At 46.0% G+C, this 19,168-nt stretch overlaps 1 protein-coding gene across 5 annotated transcripts in view; it reads left to right on the top strand.

Annotated features, from left to right (window-relative positions):
- Positions 1-19,168, top strand: part of LOC129715962 (uncharacterized) — a 275,535-nt gene that overhangs the window by 75,862 nt on the left and 180,505 nt on the right. For all 5 annotated transcript variants that reach the window (XM_055665868.1, XM_055665873.1, XM_055665863.1 and 2 more), the window contains exon 7: positions 14,050-14,115. In XM_055665868.1, coding sequence (XP_055521843.1) covers positions 14,050-14,115 — 66 coding nt within the window. The remainder of the gene's footprint in view (positions 1-14,049; positions 14,116-19,168) is intronic.

Genomic DNA, 19,168 nt, shown 5'->3' with positions numbered 1-19,168 from the left:
ACACACACACACACACACACACACACACACACACACACACACATATATAGATAGATAAGATTAGATAGATAGATAGATAGATAGATAGATAGATAGATTAGATAGATAGATAGATAGATAGATAGATAGATAGATAGATAGATAGAATGATAGAATGTTCTGTGTTTAGCATTTATCACGAAGCATTGGATAGTTATTCAAAAAACCATTGAATAATATAATACAGAAATTTGTATCAGTTTATTTGAAAAAGTGTTCAAGTTACTCACACTCCTCTAAACTCCCCCATTACTTGGAGGTTGTCTTCTTCAAGTAATTAACCAGTTTCCATTTGAAGGAAAAACAGAATTCTGGAAGCACTCAGCAGACCAAGCTGCATCAATAGGGAAAGAAACAGAGTCTATGTTTCAATCATGGAGCATTCATCAGAAATGGTAAAACAAACGGGAACACAAGCATGTTAGGTTGAAAATAGTGATGGAGATTGGAGAGAACAGAGGGAACCAGGGTTGTTTAAAAAAAACAGTTTGTGCCAGAAAATAAATAACATTGAAATATTGAAAGATATAGGTAAATGGGTAGAGAATAGGGGAAATGCTTGTGATGGATAGAGTCTAAGGTTGAGCAGAATTTTCAACAAAAAAAACTTGTTGGACCAGTCATAATAGTCGGCAAGGCTCTCAACTACCATCCCCACTGTTGTCTTTCCATCTGCTCTCATCCACATTCCAGAACAAGGATTGGGTTCCCCTTGTCTCCCCCTGCCACATTCAACCTCTGGATGTTCTGACATCTTCAGTGACACATCTTCAGCCTGTCCCCTCCCGTTCCAGCATTACAAAGAGACCGTGCCCGCTGTGAGTCCCTTGCCTACTCTTCCTTTTCCTTCCTTTGTTCTTTTTCTTATGGCACTCTCCCATGCAACCATGGAAGCGATATGGCGTGGACTTTCATTTCTTTCTTTCAAACCATCCATGAATCCAGGTAAAGCAGTGGAATCATAGAGTCATACAGCACAGAAACAGGCTCTCTGGCCCAACTCACACGACCATACAGGCGACCCCTGGTGAAATGTCGCAGGTGACCTCTCACGACTGTATATGCCCCTATTTGACTACTTCAGTGCATCATCTCATACCTGAGTAATTAGACTTGGACATATAGAAAAAAATGTTCAATAATGGGCATTGTATTAATTTGGAACTGACGGCAACATGTAACAGCTCCGACATCATTCGAATTTAGCAACGATAAAATAATGGTAGCTATAATCTAATGCCAAATGATTAAAAAGAGAAAATGCTGCAATAATAAACAAATCACACCCCTGACACAACTTTGACAGAATTGGTTATCACACTGAATTTGATGATTTTCGTAGTTTATTAATGCCCCTGGTTTAGTCCTTTGTGTGCCGTAGAGTTATAGAGACACAAGAAACTGCAGATGCTGGAAACTTGAGTAAACCACAAAGTGCTGGCGTAACTCAAGGCATCAGGCAGCACATCTGAACATGGATAGGTGATACTTCGGGTTGGAACCCTTCTTCAAACTAATTGTAGTAAGGGAGAGAAAGCTGGAAAAGAGGTGGGAGGGGTGGGACAAGGTCTGGCAAGTGATGTGGATACATGTGAGGAGAATTTGATTGGCTGATGAGTGGACAAAGGCCAGCTATGAAAAGGAGAGACCTATACAGCTCAGAAACAGATCCTTCAGTCCATACAGGCTACCCTGGTGACATGTCGCCAGTGACCTCTCACGACCATAGGAGACCTCACATGACCAATACAGTATGGTCGTGAGAGGTCTCCTATGGTCGTGAGCGGTCTCCAAAGAGTCGTAGGTACGTGAAGAGAAAAAAATTAGTTAAGACCAAAGTTGGACCCTTGAAGACAAAAAGGTGAATTTATTATGGGGACCAAGGAAATGGCAGATGAGTTGAACAGATACTTTGGATCTGTCTTCACTAAGGGGGACACAAACAATCTTCTTGATATAGCAGTGGCCAGAGGATCTGGGGTGACACAGGAACTGAAGGAAATCCACATTAGGCTGTAAATGGTGTTGAATAGACTGATGGGACTGAAGGCTGATAAATCCCCAGGGCCTGATAGTCTGCATCCCAGGGTATTTAAGGAAGTGACTCTAGAAATCGTGGATGCATTGGTAATAATTTTCCAATGTTCTATAGACTCAGGATCAGTTCCTGTGGATTGGAGGGTAGCTAATGTTATCCCACTTTTTAAGAAAGGCGGGAGAGAGAAAACGGGGAATTATAGACCAGTTAGCCTGACATCGGTGGTGGGGAAGATGCTTGAGTCGAAGGGGAAGGCCTCCGCGGTTGGAAGTGGGACCGGCGCCGCGAGGCCGTACGTCTCAAGCCACCACGTTTGGTCACGCTAAACGCATGCAAAAGCATGCTGGTGGGACAGGCCCTTTAGTCTTCTATGCCTTGGCCATGCAAGTACTTGTATCTGTTGCATTTTGTGTAAGCTAGTGTATATTCATTATTTCCCCGTTATCACAAGCATTCTACAATTGTTCAGTCAACTTTGTACAGTTTCTTGACTGAAATCTTTTAAATTAAAGTGAAATAATTCATTTAGAAGGATAACCAAACTTTTAGGTGGAATTTCTGGTTAGGGGAGGGAGGAAAAGCTTCATATCCATATATCTGTCCAAATATCTTTTAAACGTCAGACAGTAGTTGTATCCATTTCCATAACTTCTTCTGACACCTCATTCTAGATATGGATTACCTTTGAGTTAATTAATTGCCCCCGAGGTCCTTTTTAAATCTCTCCCTTCGCAAGTTAAGCCTATTCACTCTAATTTTCGAGTCTTGAACCCACGGATGAAGACAGTGAGCGTTCACTTTATCCATGTTTCCCTCATGGTCTTGTACCAATGAGGTTACCCTTCAACCTCCTATGCTCCAAAGGAAAAAGGCCCAGTCTAACCGCTCCCTATAACTTGAGCCTGCAAGCCCAGGTAACATTTTGGCAAATCTTTTCTGCACGCTTTCCGACCGAATTACAATCTATAGCTGGGCGAACAGAACTGCACAATATTTCAAATGTGGTCTCACCAATGACTTGTACAACTGCATCAAGATATCCCAACTGTGTATTCATGGACTGAGTGCCCGTGTTCTTTCTGTGTTTTACGGGTTAACGACTACCCTGATTTTGTCACCACCCGAAGAAATGCACCTGCAGCAGCACCAACAGGTATCTGCATTAATTAGACAGTGCCATCAGAGTGTGCCAGAAACGTATACTAAACATAATGTAAGTTATTTCCTGACAGAAACTCTGACTTTATAACGTCGAGTCACAGTCAATGAGTTGTACAGCACATAAACAGCTCTTTGGTCCATCACGTCTATTCCAACCGTTTTTGCCTATCTACACTAATGTCATTTGCCCGCACGAGGTATGTATCTTTCTATATTGTCCCTGTATAAGTTTCTCTTAAATATGGTGATTGTTTCTGACTGCACCATCTCCTCTGGAAGCACATTCCAAATATCAACCCCATTCTGTATTAAAAAAAATATTTCCCTCAGATCTCATCTAAAACTCCTTCATCCCACCGTAAACCTACGACCTCTAAGTTTTGATAACTCCTACAATGCAGGTAAAGATTCTAACCATCTCTCCCATATATGCATCTCATAATTTATATATAGCCCTGCCAGGTCACCCCTCGGTCTTCCTCACTGCAGGGAAAACAAACCTTGTTTGTTAAACTCCGCATAACTTAAGTCTTCCATTCCAGGCAGCATCCTGATTCAGATTCAGATTCAGATTCAGATTCAATTTTAATTGTCATTGTCAGTGTACAGTACAGAGACAACAAATGCATTTAGCATCTCCCTTGAAGAGCGACATAGCAAACCGATTTGAATAAAAAAAAATAATAAGTGTCTTGGGGGGGGGGGGGGGGGGGGGGGGGGGGGGGGGGGGGGGGGGGGGGGGGGGGGGGGGTGGTGATTGCAGTCACCGAGGTACGTTGTTTAGTAGAGTGACAGCCGCCGGAAAGAAGCTGTTCCTCGACCTGCTGGTTCGGCAACGGAGAGACCTGTAGCGCCTCCCGGATGGTAGGAGGGTAAACAGTCCATGGTTGGGGTGAGAGCAGTCCTTGGCGATGCTGAGCGCCCTCCGCAGACAGCGCTTGCTTTGGACAGACTCAATGGAGGGGAGCGTGGAACCGGTGATGCGTTGGGCAATTTTCACCACCCTCTGTAATGCCTTCCGGTCGGAGACAGAGCAGTTGCCATACCATACTGTGATGCAGTTGGTAAGGATGCTCTCGATGGTGCAGCGGTAGAAGTTCACCAGGATCTGAGGAGACAGCTGGACCTTCTTCAGTCTCCTCAGGAAGAAGAGACGCTGATGAGCCTTCTTGATCAGAGTAGAGGTATTGTGGGTCCAAGAGAGGTCATCGGAGATGTTGACTCCCAGGAACCTGAAGCTAGAAACACATTTCACCTCCGTCCCGTTAATGTGGATGGGGGTGTGCGTGCCGCCTCTGGACTTCCTGAAGTCTACAATGAGCTCCTTGGTCTTCTTGGAGTTAAGGGCCAGGTTGTTGTCAGCGCACCATGCTGCTAAGTGCTGGACCTCCTCCCTGTAGGCCAGCTCATCGTTGTTGCTGATGAGGCCAATCACCGTTGTATCATCTGCATACTTGATGATGGTGTTAGTACCATGTACAGGTGTGCAGTCATAGGTGAAGAGGGAGTAGAGGAGGGGGCTCAGCACACAGCCCTGAGGAACGCCGGTGTTCAGGGTGAGGGTTGAAGAGGTGTGCTTGTCTAACCTCACAGACTGGGGTCTGTTGGTTAGAAAGTCCAGTATCCAGTTGCAGAGGGAGGGGTCGATGCCCAGGTTACCGAGTTTGGTGATCAGTTTTGATGGAATAATGGTGTTGAATGCTGAGCTGTAATCGATGAACAGCATTCTTACATAAGTGTCTCTGTTGTCAAGGTGGGAGAGGGCGAAGTGAAGTGCCGTTGAGATGGCATCCTCCGTACTCCTGTTCTTGCGGTAGGCAAACTGATAGGGATCCAGTGTGGGGGGTAGGCAGCTTCTGAGGTGTGCCAGGACCAGCCTCTCGAAGCACTTGGTGATGATGGGGGTAAGTGCAACTGGGCGGAAGTCGTTGAGGCTTGCCGCAGTGGAGTGTTTTGGCACTGGCACGATGGAGGGGGCTTTAAGGCAAGTGGGGACAACTGCTTGGGCAAGTGACAGGTTGAAGATGTCAGTCCAGACGTCTGTCAGCTGCGCAACACAGGCACTGAGCACGCGCCCGGGGATGCCGTCAGGGCCAGCAGCCTTACGTGCATTAGTCCTACTCAGTGCCACGTACACGTCGTAGGGGGTGAGTGTGAGGGGTTGGTGATCGGCAGGTAGCACAGCCTTGATGGCTGTCTCTAGATTGTCCCTGTCGAAGCGGCCATAGAAGTGATTAAGCTCCTCAAGGAAGGAGGCGTCGCTGGATGTGGGGGTGATGTTGGAGGGTCTGTAGTCCGTGATGGCCTGGATGCCTTGCCACATGCGTCGGGGGTCGGAGTTGTTGTTGAAGTGCTCCTCAATCCTGAGCTTATGGCAGTGCTTGGCCTTCCTGATGCCCCTCTTCAGGTTAGCCCTGGATGAACTGTAGGCTCGAGCATCGCCTGACCTGAAAGCGGTGTCCCGTGCTTTCAGCAGTAGCCTGACCTCGCTGTTCATCCATGGCTTCTGATTCGGGTATATGGTCACCTGTTTGAGGGAGGTGACACTATTGATGGTGGAGTTTATAAAGTCCAGAACAGAGGATGTATAGGAATCAATGTCCGTGTGAGAGTCAAGGGTGGCCTGGGCTGCAAACGCCTTCCAGTCAGTGTTTCCAAAACACTGCTGAAGTGTGAAGTCCGCTTCCTCTGACCAGACTTTAACTGTCCTTACAGTTGGTTTAACCCGTCTGATGAGTGGGGAGTACTTAGGGAGCAGGAACAATGAGACGTGATCAGACTGACCAAGGTGGGGGAGGGGGATGGCTTTGTAAGCTTCAGCCATATTGGTGTAGACTTTGTCCAGTGTCTTGTCTACTCTAGTGGGGAAGGATACATGTTGGTGGAATTTGGGGAGTACAGTCTTCAGGTTGGAGTGATTGAAGTCACCCGCAACAATGAAGGCTGCCTCAGGGTTGTGCGTCTGTTGTTTGCTAATGGCAGTATGCAGCTCTTTCATTGCAAGCTTGGCATTAGCATCAGGAGGGATATAGGCTGCAGTCACAACAGTGGAGGTGAACTCTCTGGGCAGATAGAACGGTCTGCATCTAACCAAGAGGAATTCAAGGTTAGCTGAGCAGTGACTCTCGATGATGGTGGAGTCCGTGCACCATGCTTTGTTTACATAAATGCACAGACCCCCCCCCCCTCTGGTCTTACCAGAGTCTGATGTCCTGTCCGCTCGGAGTAAATGACGCCCCGATAGCTGGATGGCGCTGTCAGGAACGTCAGTGTTGAGCCAAGTTTCAGTGAAGATCAAGATGTTGCAGTCCTTGATCCGGTTGTGGGAGGTGATCCTTAGCCGGAGTTCATCCATGTTGTTTGCCAGTTAGCGCACGTTGGCGAGGAAAAGGCTAGGAATCGCTGCCCTGTGTGGGGCTAGCTCTAACCTGGCCTTTAACCCACCTCTGCGTCCCCGGCGGTGTTTTCGTACCCGTCGCCGTCTGTTGGTGCTTCTGGTGGGCAACAAAGATGACTCTGTTGTGCATGCTCTCCAGTGCAACCACATCTTCTTGTGGCCAACAGACACGCACACAAGGCTGCAAGTACGGTATAATCATACAATACAATATACAATACAATACAATACCTTTTATTTGTCATTTAAACCTCACATGAGGTTCAAACGTAATTTGGTTTCTGCAGCCATACAGGAAAAGAACCAAGACACACACCAACACAATTCACACAAACATCCATCACAGCGAGTCTCCTCACTGTGATGGAAGGCAAAGTCTTATCTCTCCCCTGCTCTCCATTCCTCTCCCGAAGTCGAGATCAAAGGCCCCGGCGGGCGCTAGCAAGTCCCCGGCCACTCAAAGCCACGCCGGGCGATGTGAGGCCCTGCCCCGGATCTTGATGTTGGAGCCCCCGGCGGGCGCTAGCAAGTCCGCAGCAATGTAAAGCTGCGTCGGGCGTTGTAAGGCCCCGCTCCAGGTCACTCTGAACCCCGCAATTCGAGCGGGAGAAGTCGCCGTTGCCGGTGCCCCGCAAAGCAGTCTCCCACCGTGGATCCGCGAGCTTGGTAGTCGAGACATTTGTTGGTGTGGGCCCAACTCGGTGGGCATGCGAAAACATGAGAGGTCTTGGGAAGAAATCAACCCCTTCAAAAAGGGGTTGATTTCTTCTTCTTCAAACTTCTTCAAAAAACTCGGTCATAAATTTGACAGGGTCCAACCCTTCCGAATTTTCGGGTATCCTGACCACCCTTAGGTTGGCTCTCCGTGACCGATTCTCGAGGTCATCTAATTTCCCTTTCAGAAGTGCGTTTTCACTCGGTAATGTGGCTATGGTGGGTTTGGTTCTCACCAGTCTGAAACTGTAGTCATTCAGGCCGTTTTCAACCTCGCAAATGCGTTCATCATGTGTTTCGTAGTAGGGCTTAACTTGCTCCAGAGTGGTGTTCACCGGCGACAAAGCATCTTCAAGTTCTCTTTTTAGGGCAGAGTTAATCGCTTGTGTCATACCGGCAAGGAGTAGTGAACGAAACCTCTCGAGATCCTCTGGTAGCTCAGGTCCAGCACCAGGCAGCGGCATCATTGCTGCAGTATTCTTGTTTGAGACTTCGCCGTCTTTTCCCCCAGTTTTAGCTAGGCGGTTCATTTTATTTGCCGTTTTGGTGCCTAACAATGCCTTGAGTTGTACACAATGTTCAATAGTGGGTTACCTCAAGCATATGACAAAGATGAACAGGTAGACTTTAAGCAGAAATTGGGAGCCATGCTCACAAACACCTGTTCACCCCATGTCCAACCCGGAAGTCACGACCATACATGCGACCCCTGGCGACATGTCACAGGTGACCTCTCACGACCATAGGAGACCTCTCAGGGCCATACAGCCTGTATGGTCGGGAGAAGTCTCCAAAGAGTCTCTGAATTTTCAACATGTTGAAAGTCACCTGTAAAGATCGCTTAAGTGGGACAGGCCCTTTACCCATGACGGGAAAAAATCTTTGAGAAACCAATGATCAAATATTATAGCGTAAGAATCATATTGTACAGAAATGGATGTTTTGATGAATTATATATGTGCCGACCATCAAGAACCCGTCATTGACTACAGGTTAACACCATCATTCCATCCAAACTCATGACCAAGCTCCAGGACCTGAGCCTCTGTCACCATTTGCAACAGGATCGGCAGATCTCAATCAGTGCGGATTGGCTACAAGATTGCCTACTCACTGACCAACAACACAGATACACCTTAAGGATGCATATCAAGCTCCCTGCTCTATTCTCTTTGTCTTTTTGTCTGTGGCTACGCACAGCTCTTAAGCTATTTACAAACTTACTACAACACCACTGTTATTGACCAAATCATGAGTGGTGATGTGCCACCAAACAGGAGAGATAGTACACCTTGAGTGGTGCCACAACAGTGTCTCGCTCAATATCAACAAGACTAAGGAACTAATTGTTAACTTCAGAAAGTGGAAGACAGGAGACGACGTGCAATTTTTCATCAGCCGGTCAGTGAAGAAAGTTTGCAGCTTCAAATTCCTGGGCGTTAACATCCTGAATTACCTGTTCTAGGTCCACCATAGAGGTAATCACAAAGAAGGCACATTCGCACTTCTATTTTCATAGCAGTTTAAAGGATTTGGCATGTCACCAAATACTCTGATAAACTTCGACAGGTGCACTGCAGAAAGTATCCGTACTGCAGACATCATGGCTGGAGCAGCAGTTTCAGGGCACAGGAATGCAAAAGGCTACAGAGAATGGTGGACCACCACAGACACACACTTCCCATAATCAAAAACATCCACATATATGTGCCGAACATCGAGGCATTACCTCATGTAGTGCAGTTTCTATCTTCAAGGTTCTCCACCACCCACGCCACACCGTCTTCTCGCTGCTATAGTCAGGCAGGATGTTCAGAAGCCTGAAGTTCCACACCACCAAGTTCAGTAACAGCTACTTTCCTGCAACCGTCAGGTTCTTGAACCGATCTGCACAACCCTAATCCTACCTCAGCAACGGAACACTATGCTTCACCTTATGCACCACCATGAATTTGTTTTTGAATTGTGTTTTTACACGGTCTTTTTCATTTCCCTGTCTTGTAGCATTTGTGTAAATTATGTATAATGTTTTTCTATGCTTTTTCTGAGTATGCGCCTGTGATGTTGCTGCAAGTAAGATTTTTCGATGTTGCTGCAAGCAAGCATACCTGCCTCCACCACCCACTCAAAACAGACTATTCCAGATCCAACTACCCTCTGGGGTGAGAAAGTGCTTTCATATGCCCCTGTCCCACTTAGGAAACCTGAAAGGAAACCTCTGGAGACTTTGCGCCCCACCCAAGGTTTCCGTGCGGTTCTCGGAGTTTTTTGTCAGTCTCCCCAATGGTTGAACGTCGTTTCCGCTTCTTCTATGTTCCGGCGATTATTTCAAAAATTTCAAAACCGGCCGCAATTAAAAATAGGTTGCCGTTTTAAAAATTGGTAATTTTTTAGTCGAAGCCGGTTTCGATGGTAAGACCTTCCAATACCTGCAACCTCCAGCAACCACCTTCAACTAGCATCGCAACCACCTTCAACTAGCATCGCAACCACCTTCAACTAGCATCGGAACCGGCTTCGACTAAAAAATTACCGATTTTTAAAACGGCAACCTATTTTTAGTCGCTGCCGGCTTTTAATTCTTTGAAATAATCACCGGTCCATGGAAGAAGGGGAAACCACTTTCGACCATTAGGGAGACTGAAAAAATCTCCGGGAACCGCACGGAAACCTTGGGTGGGGCACAAAGTCTCCAGAGGTTTCTGTTCAGGTTTCCTAAGTGGAACAGGGGCATTAGATCTCCTGTGAACCTTGTGTCCTTTACCCTATATCTATGTCCACTTGTTTTAAACAACCCTGTTATGAGAAAACATTTCCTACCTTATTTATGCTGCTCATAATTTATCATTGTATTTAAAAGTCCATTCATCTCTTCCTTCAATATATTCAAAGGTTAACTATCCACAGCTTCCTGACTTTAGAGAATACAATGATCACAAACCCAGTAAAGAATTGTCCATTTCAGATGGTGAGAGATTTGAAATGTGTTGTTGCTCAGAAGCTGTAGAAAAACCAGTACACTGAAGCTAACAAGCAAGAACAGCAAACTAAAATTGGGACGGTTAGTTGTACCATAAGGTAGAGGAAAATAGAGGAGAAAAGCCGGAAATCTCCAGGACTGAACAAGGTTTCCCTCTCTACTCTCAAGCTCTGTGCCGAACAACTGGCACTGGTCTACACAGACATTTTCAACCAGTCCCTGCAAACCTGTACTTTCCCTGCTTGCTTCAAAGTCTCCACTATTGTCCCTGTACCCAAAAAGGCAAGGATTACTGGTCTTATGACTACAGGCCTGTCGCACTGACCTCTGTAGTCATGAATACCCTTGAAAAGATTGTGCTGGCCAAGCTGAAAAATATCACAAACCTCCTGCTGGACCCGTTGCAGTTTTCATATCGGGCCAATAGATCTGTGGATGACTCAGTCAACCTTTGCTTGCACTTCATCCTCCAGCACCTAGACCACCAGGGGACCTATGCGAGGATTTTATTTGTTGATTTTAGCTCTGCATTCAACACAATTGTGCCAGAGCTACTACACTCCAAACTTTCCGAGTTGACTGTGCCTGAACCCCTCTGTCGGTGGATCACCAGCATGTGAGGCTGGGAAAGCACATCTCGGACCCGCAAACCCTCAGCATAGAAGCACCGCAAGGCTGCGTATGCTCCCCTCTCCTCTACTCTCTCTACACCAATGACTGCACTCCACTGACTCCTCTGTTAGGCTTCTCAAGTTTGCTGATGACACAACCCTGATTGGACTGATCCAGGATGGGGAAGGATCTGCTTACAGACAGCTCAATTCTCTTAAGATAGTGGAATTGATAGTAGACTTTAGGAGAGCTCCCCCTCTCCTCACCCCACTCACCATCAACAACACCACTGTCATACCTGTGGCGTCTTTTAAACTCCTTGGAACCATCATCTCCAAGGACCTTAAATGGGGCTACCATCGATTCCTAGTCATAAAGGTACAACAGAGGATGTACTTTCTGCGGCCGCTGAGGAAGCACAATCTGCCACAGGTAATGATGGTTCAATCATGTACGGATCATCGTAGAGTCTGTCCTCACCTTCTCCATCATGGTCTGGTTTGGCTCAGCCACCAAGCACAACATCCGGAGGCTGCAGCGAATCGTCCGATCAGCTTAGAAAGTTATTGGCTGCAACCTTCCCTCCATTGATGAATTGTACACTGCAAGGGCCAGGAAGCAAGCGGGTAAGATAATCTCTGACCGTTCTCACCCTGACCACAAACTCTTTGAATCACTTCCCTCTGGAAAGCGACTCCGGACTGTCAAAGCTGACATAAAAACTGTTTTTTTTCCACGAGTAGTAGTTCTTTTCAATAACCAAAAAACTGTAGCCTCCTTTTGCTCTGGTATTTTACTTAATTTACATGTTTAATCAATTATGTTTTATTATTAGTGTTTAATGTTTTATGTGTCATTCCTAACTATCACTGTATATTGTTGTTTCTTGCGGGCGGTGCACCAAGTCAAATTCTTTGTATGTGAATACTTGGCCAATAAACGTATTCATACTTCAGAATCAGAATCAGAATGCCGTTTATTGTCATTTAAACATACAATATTCAAACGAAATTTAGTTCCTGCAGTCTTAACAGCAAAAAAAATCAAAACACACATTTAATACAGTTCCACACAAACATCCATCACATTGAATCTCCAAACACCTCCTCACTGTGATGGAGGCTAAAGTAATATCTCTTCCCTGTTCTCTGCTCTTTATTCTTCTGCGCAGTCAAGCAGTCAAACTACTGCATCGAGCTGATCGAGGCTGTTGATGTTAGAGCCCCCGGTGGGCAATGGTAAGTCCCGCGGCCGTTTAAGCCGTCCCGGGCGATGTATGGCCCCGCTCCGGGTGAATTTAAACCCCTCGATTCAGGCGGGTGAAGTTTGCCGTTATGGGAGCTCCGAAAAGCGGTCTCCTACCAGGGATCCGCGAGCTCCCGATGTTACTGTCCACAAGGCCTGAAGCCGAAGCCTCCGAGCTCCGAAGTCGGGTCGCAGCTCAGGGACCCCGTACAAGGAAGAGATTAAAACGTTTCCCGCCCCCCACATATACACAAATAAAAATAAATTAAAACTAAGACCAAAACACACTCCTAACGGTACAAAAAGAAAGAAAAGACAGACGGATTGCAGAGGCCGCTGCCGCAAGGCGCCACCATTTATTACTTCATACTTCAAGCACACGGGCTCAGCAGAGTTTTCCCATCTTGTGTTTCATGTTAATGGGGAAAAACGCTGTTGCCGTTACATTATTTCTTTTACGACTCCAGCACCCTCCAATTTTTAATTCAAGTTAAAGATTTAATTGAATTTAGATAAATAACCAAAGTGTTGTGTGGCATTTCTGCTTAGAAGATGGAAATGTTTATCATAAACATAGAATAGTACAGAACAGGAAAAGGCTCTTCAGGCCACCATGTTTGTGCCGAACAAGATGCCAAGTTAAACTAATCTCTACCATCTGCAGGTGATCCATATCTCTCCATATCTGTGTGCCTATCCAAAAGCATCATGAACAGCACTATCGTATCTGCCACTACCACCACCCTGGCAATACATTCCAGGCACCCACCGTTCTCTGTTCTCCTTCTTCTTGCGTATGGCCGAAAGTTGTAGGTCAACTTGTTCTATTTGATCTTATTTGATTGTGACACCAGGTTGAATGCATTTCTCGAAATAGGGCGGACCACGTGAAGGTTGCAATCTCCTACCCCATTCTTTGTACAAAAGTTTGCACTGCATTCTCCTTTAAACTTTGCATCTTAAAACTATGCCTTCTCATTTTTGACATATCCAACCAGGAAAAGGTGAATTTGACTAAAATTGCTACTGCTAGTCGGTCTTATAGGCGAATGGTATGTTGGCTTTCATAGCAAGAGGATTTGAGTATAGGAGCAGGGAGGTTCTACTGCAGTTGTACAGGGTCTTGGTGAGACCACACCTGGAGTATTGCGTGCAGTTTTGGTCTCCAAATCTGAGGAAGGACATTATTGCCATAGCGGGAGTGCAGAGAAGGTTCACCAGACTGATTCCTGGGATGGCAGGACTGTTTTATGAAGAAAGACTGGATAGACTTGGTTTATACTCTCTAGAATTTAGGAGATTGAGGGGGGATCTTATAGAAACTTACAAAATTCTTAAGGGGTTGGACAGGCTAGATGCAGGAAGATTGTTCCCGATGTTGGGGAAGTCCAGGACAAGGGGTCACAGCTTAAGGATAAGGGGGAAATCCTTTAAAACCGAGATGAGGAGAACTTTTTTCACACAGAGAGTGGTGAATCTCTGGAACTCTCTGCCACAGAGGGTAGTTGAGGCCAGTTCATTGGCTATATTTAAGAGGGAGTTAGATGTGGCCCTTGTGGCCAAGCGGATCAGAGAGTATGGAGAGAAGGCAGGTACGGGATACTAAGTTGGATGATCAGCCATGATCATATTGAATGGCGGTGCAGGCTCGAAGGGCCGAATGGCCTACTCCTGCACCTAATTTCTATGTTTCTATGTTTATACCCCTCTTGTTTAAATGTGTTTGATGTGTATTGATGTTTGGTGTTCTTCATGCATTTGTGAAGTTGGAACCAGACCAGATTTTTGTTACAGTATGCCCTTTTTTGTGGTTCTATGGTGTGAAATGCTTGACTCACATCTTGATTTCTCTATTCATTCCAGCTTGTGGAATTCCTGATGATGACGAATATTCTTCTGTGTTTTTAGATGAAAAATCCCATGCCTCAGGTACGTATGTGTTGGAAGAAACTGCATATGCTGGTTTACACCGAGGATAGACACAAAATACTGGAGTAAATTAGTGGGACAGGCAGCATCTCTGGAGAGAAGAAATCGGTAATATTTCAGGGAGAGAAATGGTCTCGACTTGCAACGCCACCCATTCCTTCACTCCAGAGATGTTGCCGGTCCCGCTGAGTTACTCCAGCATTTTGTGTCAATCTCAGGTACATATTATAGTCATAGTAAACAAGTAACAAAGACAAAACATAATCTGGTAAATTTACACATTATATCTGTGATGACCATCAAGTATTTATCTTTAATCCCATTTACCAGCAGTAACTACAGTTTTCTGTGTTTGGTGAGGCAAGTACCAGTCAAGAACCAAGAGTGTTTATCTGGAGGGGATTAATTTAATCTAATTCTTTACAGCCACATTAATGCAACATGTCAAATAAATATGCAATAAATTATTAGTCACAGTTATAATCAGTGGTCTAAGGATCAGTTTTTGGCTTCAAATAATTAAATCAATGATCAATAGGGGGCATTGTGTAAGGTATTCAGGCGTGCCAGAGACAGAAAGGTAGGTTGAAGTGCATGTTTCAGTGAGGGTATTAAGGGCCTGTCCCAGGCTGGTAGTGACTGACGGTGACAGTTGCGCAACGGAAGCACGCGTCATCACGCGTCTTCATGCGTCAGCACAGCCGTCTGGAGCGCGTGATGTCATTTGAACATATAAAGGGAGTTGCAGGCTGCTATTCTGCATCATGACCATCATGGAAGAAATACAGATCGCATTGCTACAACAGCAACAGAGACTTCTATTAGCAGCAGCCCTCATGCTTACAGATCAGCCAAGCAGGAGTACAACAAGAAAGGGTCGCAAGAAACCCAAGAAGAGGTCTGTGTGGATGAGGTCCTTGTTCCGGATGAGACCCATTCTCTTCTGCAGAAAATTGACACCTTTAAGAAGAAGGCACTGGAACCAGGCCTGCGCCTGGCCATCACCCTCCGCTACCTTGCATCAGGAGACTCCTAGAAGACCCTCTCCTACAACTTTCGTGTGGCTCACAACACAATCAGCAAGGTTGTCCGAGAGACCTATAACGCCATCAACAATACATATGAAGAAGAAATGATTGACTGCCCTGCTACACCTGACGAGTGGAGGAGAGTAACGCACGGCTTTCAAACCAGATGGAACTTCCTACACACATGTGGAGCAGTTGATGGGAAGCATGTGGCCATCCGGTGTCCACCCAGGGGTGGTTCTACTTTAACTACAATAAGTTCCATTCCATCGTGCTGTTAGCTGAGGTGGATGCAAACTACAACTTCCTGTATGTGGCGGCTGTGGCGCAGATGGAGGGATCTGGAGAGAGACCTCCATTGGGCAAGCACTGGAAGAAGGGAGAGCAGGCCTTCCTGATCCAGTACCGCTGCCGTGAGAAGACAACTCTGACATCCCCTACTCACTGGTTGGTGATGATGCCTTCGCACTCAGGACATGGATAATGAAGCCATACCATCACAGGCGGATGTCAAGGGAGCGAAGGATCTCTAATTACAGGCTGTCCAGGGCTAGGAGGGTCGTGGGAAATGCCTTTGGTATCCTTGCTAGCAGATTCAGATGCCTGCTGACTACAATGGAGCAGGAGCCCGAGAATGTGCAGACCATTGTGTACGCGGCATGTGTCCTCCACAACCTGATCCACACCAGAGGTGCAGCAGCAGCCATGGTGGAGAGTGACACGGTGGACAAACAGACAGGGAATGTCACAGAAGGTTCATGGAGAGCTGGAGGACAGGAGGACAGGCTGCACCAATGGTGACACTGGGCAGATGGCAAGGAAACACCTGCAACAATAAAGTCAAGGAGCAGAGAGACCATCTCTGCGCTTACTACAACTCCGAGCTGGGCAGTGTACCATGGCACCACCACTACAGCAACTGATCTAATAAAAGGAGGATCTATATGTTAATGGAGGATTTTTGTATGTGAAATTAATAATACTGTGTTAACAATACGTCACACATCGGATTTTTAAAGAAATGCCATAATTTTAAAAGCAATTAAATACCTTTGTCTGCTTCATATGACGTTTCATGACACATTTTACATTTCAATGCAGTTCAATGTCCGTGTGTGTTTTATTTATCTATTAATTGAGATTATATGTGAGATTCATTCAATGATTAAACGTGGTTTCTATATGAGATCAATCACATGATTAACAAACTGCTTTTCCCACTACACGAAAAGGTTACACTGACGTTTAATAATCAAGTTGTAGGTGAACTTATTTGCGATAAATACAAAGACCAATAACTTTATAAGAATTAAATTGTTTATTTAGTGCAAGTAAATAAATAACATATTGAAAAACACCAAGAAACAACATTTTAATGTGCAACACAAGTCAACAGAATAGTGAATGTTCGTGAGAGGACATCATTCTTTACGACCAATTAGCTCTGGCCCATCCTCAATCAAATAGTCCGAAAGATTCAGGCTCAAGTTGACACTTGCGTCCTGACTTTCTAATCGCACGGGGAATTCTGTTGGTGCGAGCTTATCCATGCCGGATGCCAGATGTGCATGATGTGGCGTTGAGCTGGCTCCCCTGACGTTGGGCGCGCTTGCCATCCATGGATATGCCTTAGGTTGTGGTGCCATCATTGCCTGTGGATAAAACACATCAGCCTATCAATATGTATGGGAGGCAAACAAATCATATTAAATAAATCTCAACCTCTCACAAGCTGTGTGTCACAGATAATCTTGAGTCGGCTCAGACTCGGAAAAGGTTTCACAGTGTACCTGGTGGGCATGTTGTGGCATCTTCCCCATATGTTGGTGTCCCATGAATGGCATGTGCCTCATCGGACTCTGCAACGCCAAGGAATTCAAAGTGAGTAATTCATACAAAGCATTAAAGTCAAGCGTTTATAAATTCCATAAACTATGATTAAAAGATTTTACTGGCTGAGGAAATCTGTGCGCCGTTGCCAAGGCAAAGACTTCCGAGGAGTAGCTGACCCATTCTGATTCAGGGATCTGCAGCATCTTCTCCCTCAAGAACGCTGTGAAGGTGTAAACGTTCCTCTCGTGCAACGACCTTGGGTGTGATAAGGCGTTTATTACGTCTGCAGTTTTCTTCGCCTGTCACATGATCTGCAACAAAAGAGTACAATCCTGGGAGGCGATGGAGAAACATGGACGTGGGGTGGATTGGATGAGAAATTTGCTGATAATTCACCCAAAAGCACTTACATCCGTGAACATCTCCCGCTGAAATTGTTCACCAGACTCTTCACATTCAGCAGCAGTTGTGCGGGCTGGCTTCCGCTTGGCGTGCACCTGTTTGTCCGCAGTACTGGACGTAGAGGGTCCCTCAAGAGGATCCGGCTCACCTTCACTCGAGGTAGCGCACGGGCATTTCCCCTTGGTAAATTGGAAGAAAGTAAATGTGTATCAGAAACGTTCAAGACCATCAGGATGTAGCAAGCAGGGTGACCACCAAGTTATCATTGTTAAATATTATTTTAACTATCTCAACTTCCAACAAATTATCATTGTTACATATGTTTTAGACTATTCACCTTCTTGCCGCTCTCCTTCCTCTCCACTCAAACTATATGGTTCTGCACAAACCCCCATTACTCCACAATCTCTCTCAGTCATCGGCTTACTGGCAGCGCCAGACTTACACAGACTGTGGGACAGCCTCCCGAACCTTGTCCTCTGGCTCTTGAACCATTGACACAGTTGGTCATCTGTGAGAACATAGAATTAATCAGTGTTACACAAATTGTAACATAGAATATAGACAATATAGAATGAATCAGTGTTGAACAAATTGTAATCTTAATTGGAACTGCAATTACAACCACAGAAATGCAGACAAACTACAAAGTGTGTACATACAAGTGCTGCCAGAGAATTCCTTTGCCTTGCTTTCAAGCAGTGCGTTACGAAGATCTGTGCTCCTGAAATTCCAGTGTCCTTTGTCGTACAACTCTAGGTGGGCCTGATTCCAATCTACCAGGTCCCCCTCTTGTTCCCTGGTAAAATCGTATGGCTTTGTGACCATAAGCTTCTTCTTCTTTACTGGCCCAGCTGAGGCATCAGTCTCCTGAGCCAAATCAGATTCCGATGCTCCAGCAGCAGCTGGGGCAGGAGCTGGAGCATTTGTTGGTGCAGGAACTGGGGCAGGAGCTGCTGGGGCAGGAGGGGCATGGGGCAGGAACTGGGGCAGGAGCTGAAGCAGGAGATGGGGCAGGAACTGGGGCAGGAGCTGAAGCAGGAGCAGGGGCAGGAGCAGCAGGGTGGGCAGAAACAGTGGCTGGACCCGCTAGGATCTCATGATGGCCCTGGTTCTTTTAGGAGCCATTTGCGATGTCGATCGTCACTGTGTGGGAAGAAATCAATTCCGTGACAATAAACCCAGTGAGAATTTTCAAATCGCGCTGCGCTTGTATCGTTGACGCCAAAATGGCGGTCCGGCTGACTAGGGGAGGCGCACAGCGGCGCATGCTTACGCACGGTGACGTAATCATGCGATATCGCGCGCAACGCCATACCCCTTCATGCTTCTCTATGCGACCGTCCCGTGTGGCCCACATGCTACGCGTCTGTCTCAACGCGACGACGAGGTCGCGTAAATGGCGCGCAATAGGACCAACGAGAGAGCAGGCTATTCTAGATTGGGTATTGCGTAATGAGGATGGGTTAGTTAGCAATCTTGTTGTGCGTGGCCCCTTGGGCAAGAGTGACCATAATATGGTTGAGTTCTTCATTAGGATGGAGAGTGACATGGTTAATTCAGAAACAAGGATCCTGTACTTAAAGAAAGGTAACTTTGAGGGTATGAGACATGAATTGGCCAATACTGGCAATTGATTCTTAATGGGTTGGTGGATATGCAATGGAAGGCATTTAAAGACTGCATGGATGAACTACAACAATTGTTCATCCCAGTTTGGTAAAAAAATAAATCAGGGAAGGTAGTGCATCCGTGGATAACAAGGGAAATCAGGGATAGTATCAAAACAA

This window comes from Leucoraja erinacea, chromosome 2 (genome assembly GCF_028641065.1).
Source record: "Leucoraja erinacea ecotype New England chromosome 2, Leri_hhj_1, whole genome shotgun sequence".
Classification (NCBI taxonomy): Eukaryota; Metazoa; Chordata; class Chondrichthyes; order Rajiformes; family Rajidae; genus Leucoraja; species Leucoraja erinaceus.
The sequence above is the reverse complement of the archived record's forward strand: the minus strand, read 5'-3'. Positions and strand labels throughout refer to the sequence as shown.